We start from the raw sequence: 6,000 nt of genomic DNA on the forward strand, positions 1-6,000 counted from the left end.
CAACTGCACATGGGGACAAAGATCGTACTTTTTGGAGAAATGTCCTCTGGGCTTATGAAAGAAAATTAGAACTGTTTGGCAATAATGACCATCGTTATGTTAGGTGAAAAAAAGGGGGAGGCTTGCAAGCCGAAGAACACCATCCCAACCGTGAAGCACGGGGGTGGCAGCATCATGTTGTGGGGGTGCTTTGCTGCAGGAGGGACTGGTGCACTTCACAAAATAGATGGCATCATGAGTGAGGAAAATTATATGGATATATTGAAGCAACATCTCAAGACATCAGTCAGGAAGTTAAAGCTTGGTCGCAAATGGGTCTTCCAAATGGACAATGACCCCAAGCATACTTCCAAAGTTGTGGCAAAATGGCTTAAGGACAACAAAGTCAAGGTATTGGAATGGCCATCACAAAGCCCTGACCCTATAGAAAATGTGTGAACAATACTGAAAAAGCGTGTACGAGCAAGGAGGCCTACAAACCTGACTCAGTTACACCAGCTCTGTCAGGAGGAATGGGACAAAATTCACCCAACTTATTGTGGGAAGCTTGTGGAAGGCTACCCGAAAACGTTTGACCCAAGTTAAACAATTTAAATGCAATACACTCAATTAGTATTTGGTAGCATGTAAACTTCTGACCCACTGGGAATGTGATGAAAGAAATAAAAGCTGAAATAAATCATTCTCTCTACTTTTATTCTGACATTTCACATTCTTAAAATAAAGTGGTGATCCTAACTGACCTAAGACAGGACATTTTTATTCTGATTAAATGTCAGGAATTGTGACAAACTGAGTTTAAATGTATTTGGCTAAGGTGTATGTAAACTTCCGACTTCAAATGTATACAGTGGGGAGAACAAGTATTTGATACACTGCCGATTTTGCAGGTTTTCCTACTTACAAAGCATGTAGAGGTCTGTCATTTTTATCATAGGTACACTTCAACTGTGAGAGACGGAATCTAAAACAAAAATCCAGAAAATCACATTGTATGATTTTTAAGTAATTAATTTGCATTTTATTGCATGACATAAGTATTTTGAAACATCAGAAAAGCAGAACTTAATATTTGGTACAGAAACCTTTGTTTGCAATTACAGAGATCATACGTTTCCTGTAGTTCTTGACCAGGTTTGCACACACTGCAGCAGGGATTTTGGCCCACTCCTGCTTTGTAAGTAGGAAAACCTGCAAAATCGTTCTCCCCACTGTGTGTGTGTGTGTATATAGTTACTTTTACAGCCTTATTCTAAAATGTATTAAATAGTTTTTTTCAATCTAAACACAATATAGCACAATGACAAAGCAAAAATAGGTTTTTAGACATTTCTGCAAATGTATTAAAAACAAAAAACTGATATCACATGTACGTAAGTATTCAGACCCTTTAACTCAGTACTTTGTTGAAGATGTAATCGCCTTTGCCTTTGGCAGCGATTACAGCCTTGAGTCTTCTTGGGTATGACGCTATAAGCTTGGCACACTTGTATTTGGGGAGTTTCCTCTATTCTCTGCGGATCTTCTCAAGCTCTATCAGGTTGGATGGGGAGCGTCGCTGCACAGCTATTTTCAGGTCTCTCCAGAGATGTTCAAGTCCAGTCAGTGGCCACTCAAGGACATTCAGAGGACACTTGTCCTGAAGCCACTCCTGCATTGTCTTGGATCTGTTCTTAGGGTCGTTGTCCTGTTGGAAGGTGAATCTTCGCCCCAGTCTGAGGTGCTGAGCGCTCTGGAGCAGGTTTTAATCAAGGATCTCTCTGTACTTTGCACTGTTCATCTTTCCCTCGATCCTGACTAGTCTCCCAGTCCCTGCCGCTGAAAAACATCCCCACACCATAATGCTGCCACCACCATGCTTCACCGTAGGAATGGTGCCTGTTTTCCTCCAAATGTGGCGCTTGGCATTCAGGACAGAGTTCAATCCTGGTTTCATCAGACCAGAGAAACTTTTTTCTCATGGTCTGAGTCCTTTAGGTGCCTTTTGGCGAACTCCAAGCAGACTGTCATGTGCCTTTTCCTGAAGAGTGGCTTCTGTCTGGCCACTCTACCATAAAGGCCTGATTGGTGGAGTGCTGCAGAGATGGTTGTCCCGGGCGCCAAAGACGTGGATGTTGATTAAGGCAGCCCCCGCACTTTTCTGATTCAGAGGGGTTGGGTTAAATGCGGAAGACACATTTCAGTTGAAGGCATTCAGTTGTTCAACTGACTAGGTATCCCCTTTCCCTTTTTGGAAGGTTCTACCATCTCCACAGAGGTACTCTGGAGCTCTGTGAGAGTGGCCATCGGGTTCTTTGTCACCTCCCTGACCAAGGCCCTTCTCCCCTGATTGCTCAGTTTGGCAGGGCCGCCAGCTCTAGGAGGTGTCTATGTAGTTCCAATCTTCCATTTAAAAATTATGGAGGCCAATTTGTTCTTGGGGACCTTCAATGCTGCAGAAATATTTTGGTACTCTTCCCCAGATCTGTGCCTTAACACAATCCTGTCTCAGGCTGTAATGTAACAAAATGTGGAAAAGGTCAAGGGGTCTGAATACTTTCTGAATGCACTGTGTGTGTATATATATATATATATTTACGATGGAGCAATGATAAATGTCCATGGGGAGGGGGATACACATTACCAGGCAACTCCTTTTTTTCTATATTTACAACTTAGGTCAGCTATGCTGGCCTATGGAGTCCCTTGGGAAACCCAACTACCAAACAATCCAATGATGGGATTTATACATAAATTATCTGGGCTCTATAATATAAAAGACTGATCTGTATAATATATAAACAACTTTATATACTACACAGACAATATACAACAATATGAAAAACTAAGCTTATTCTTTGCTAGCCATTAAAATATGGTCCAGAGATCTAATTTAATCTTAACCACACTTTTAACTGGAACAGAATATGGAAAAATATGACCTCAGCATCCCGTAATCCGAACTATCAATTCATACATTTTAAATTTGTTCAGACTGTATTTAACACCAAGGAAATGTTGTACGATGAAATTGGCCCCAACTCCCCAACTTCATTGTGTCCCCTAAATCAGGTAGGCACATTCCTTCATATAATGTGGTTAAATTGTACTAGGGAAAAGTTCCAAGATTAATTTTGAAGTGCGTGAATTTAAATATTCAATGCTTTCTCTATCTCTTATGTTACTTAATGATAGCCCCTTGAATCTCTCAATCAAAAGATTAAGATTACTGTAGGCAGGCAACACTGATGCCTGATGAACAATTGGGGGTTGTTGTGTCAGGGATTCCTTTTGTATGCTTTTATTCGATTGTTTTTGTACCCTCTGAAAAAGAAAAATGACAAAACTAAACAAAAAGTTGGTCACAAAAACAAATTGCGTCATAATGTGTTTGTTTTCTTATACAGATACATCAATCACTCTTGTACCCCGAACTGTGTTGCTGAGGTGGTAACCTTTGAAAGAGGTTATAAAATCATCATCACCTCCAACCGCAGAATCGAGAAAGGAGAGGAGGTGTGTTCTTTTTCCTTTCAATTGGAAATCTCCTACTATGCTATGAGTGACGTTTGCATTGTCATCACTATTCTCTCTGCATTATTTTCCAGCTGTGTTTCGACTACCAGTTTGACTGTGTGGACAGCCAACACAAGATTGCCTGTCACTGTGGAACAGCAGACTGCAGGAAAAGGATCAACTGAAAAATGACAACAAATGCATTCCTTTCCATATTATGCAGATGCCCTGATCTCTGTGTAGACAGAGAGGTGCTTCAGGCTGTCCTTTCTTAGAACGAGTGGAAGACCTGAGTAAGCCCTGAGAGCGATGCATGGATGGAGTCCCATGTTTGTAAACAGACTGAAGATGGACAGGAGAGGGCTTGGAAAGAGGCGAGCAGGAAGAAGCAACAGCAGATAGACGTGTGATTTGTGCCATATTACATGAGCCTGGGTTTTATTGCAAGGCCTCTGTCAACGAGTGGATGTGTCTGTGTATTAGTGAGATGATATACAATAGGGCGCAGAAGAGAATCCACCAGCGAATGAGAAGAGAGCACTGTGTGGGTCACGGACCTTATTGGTTGTTAAGGGCAGGCCCTTTTGTTTAAAACTTTAAATGTAAAACAGTTTGACTAAATGTAGAATTCACTGAATGGGGAATGTACAGCAATGACTACAGCGAAGGGAATATTAACTTGCACTAAAAAAAAAAAGAGACACGTACACACAACTTTAAGATACTTGATTCCATGAGTCAGTTTTATCATAGGTTTCTGTCATGTGATTTGAGTGAAATTCGAGGGGACGTTTTGTATTTATTATTGAGTGAATGAATTTTATTGTCAAAATGACGAGACAGTAAAACGAAGGCTAAACTGATAGTTTTCTGAAGATTGAAGAAATGCTCTTACTTTTGTACAAATGTATATAAAGAAAAATATAGGAATAACTGACCAAATACTACCTTAACCTTCTCAATGTTTGGGTGTTTTTTTTTTTTGTCATTGCAATTTATTTAAGAAGGATGTCATGATATCAGTTTGAGAGTATATATTATGATTATTCTGTACAGAATTTGTAAAATAACCACAATAATTCAAAGTATTTTTGGTTTATTAAAAGTATGGTATTGTAGTGTAGTGTTTTTGTGATTTACACGTACTTTGACCACTCAAAAAGAAATATTTTTGGTGACTAACGAGTGTAGAAAAGAGTCATTGGTTACAGAATTTCAAAATGGGAAAGACATCATTCTGACATCTTTGCTGTTAATCAGGTTTGATTTTATAGAACTGTGAATAAGGTTTTTAAACCACCCAAACACAATTTTAACTTCTTTTTAACCCAAATAGGCATAGGAATACCACCTTGTTTTTGTGTTGTTTTTTTACATAGATATTGTGTACAGACGTCCAATAACATTGCTTACTGCTTCAGGCGATTTGAAATTAAGGTGTACTGGGAAAAGATAATCATGTTTCTTGCAAAGGAAAAGGTTGGGACATTTGGTGGTGCTATATTTTGAAAAGAGAAATGTATCTGATATGGACACTTCACAAGCCACTTACAATAGTTAGAAAATGCAAGATGTTTTGCGTACACAATTTCAAGTCGACTGTAAAATTTTGGAGACAGTCTTAGAACTTGTAATGTATATGGCATGTATTTTTTTAACTTTCCGAAGACTCAATTGTATATATTTTCTCAATGAATGGTTGTAACAAAATTATTTCTTGGATATTTTTCTTCTCTTGTATAAAATGACATCATCCTGCCAGTGTGTTTGTGCTACATTTTTCTTGGTCCTGTAAAGTAGTCAATGTTTTTTGAAAACAGCCTTTTGAAGTGTACAGAGTAATGAGATTTGGAGTTTGTGTAATTGAATTTAGAAGCATTTACAAAATAAACTATTTTACATCTTAATTATTTGTTGTGTGCCTTTTAGAAATCACACACATCTTACTGACCCATAGGACTGAACCCCCTGGAGTATTGTAGTTCACTGCTCAAGAAAGACACCCACTGGCCAAATATGGTAACTTAATGAAGTACAATTTTATTTCGTACATGCTTCATATAAACAACAGGTGTAGACTAACACTGAAATGCTTACTTACATGTAATTTTGTAATGCAGAGTTAAAGATAAAGAAATAGTGACAAGGAATAAATGCAGTAACGAGTAAAAATAACATGGCTATGTACAGGGGTACGAGGTAATTGAGGTAGGTAATGTACAGTGCCTTCTAAGTATTTTCTTGATTCCAAATGGATAAAAAAAATCTCATCCATCTACACACAATACCCCATAATGACAACGTGAACACGTTTTTAGAAATGTTTGCAAATTTATTGAAAATGAAATAATTTAGATAAGTATTCACACCCCTAACTTGATATGTGTTAAAATCACATTTGGCAGTGATTAAACTTGTGAGTCTTTCTAGGTAAGTCTTAATAGCTTTCCATACCTGGATGGTACAATATTTACCTATTTTTCTTTTTTTAATTCTTCATGCTCT

General features: G+C 38.3%; 1 protein-coding gene across 5 annotated transcripts in view; it reads left to right on the forward strand.

Annotated features, from left to right (window-relative positions):
* Nucleotides 1-5,402, forward strand: part of LOC139559962 (histone-lysine N-methyltransferase 2C-like) — a 150,529-nt gene extending 145,127 nt beyond the window's left edge. For all 5 annotated transcript variants that reach the window (XM_071376447.1, XM_071376448.1, XM_071376449.1 and 2 more), the window contains 2 exons: nt 3,387-3,495; nt 3,588-5,402. In XM_071376447.1, coding sequence (XP_071232548.1) covers nt 3,387-3,495; nt 3,588-3,680 — 202 coding nt within the window. In that variant the 3' untranslated portion in view covers nt 3,681-5,402. The remainder of the gene's footprint in view (nt 1-3,386; nt 3,496-3,587) is intronic.
* The last annotated feature ends 598 nt before the right edge of the window (nt 5,403-6,000 follow it).

The sequence above is a fragment of the Salvelinus alpinus genome, chromosome 30 (assembly GCF_045679555.1).
Source record: "Salvelinus alpinus chromosome 30, SLU_Salpinus.1, whole genome shotgun sequence".
Classification (NCBI taxonomy): domain Eukaryota; kingdom Metazoa; phylum Chordata; class Actinopteri; order Salmoniformes; family Salmonidae; genus Salvelinus; species Salvelinus alpinus.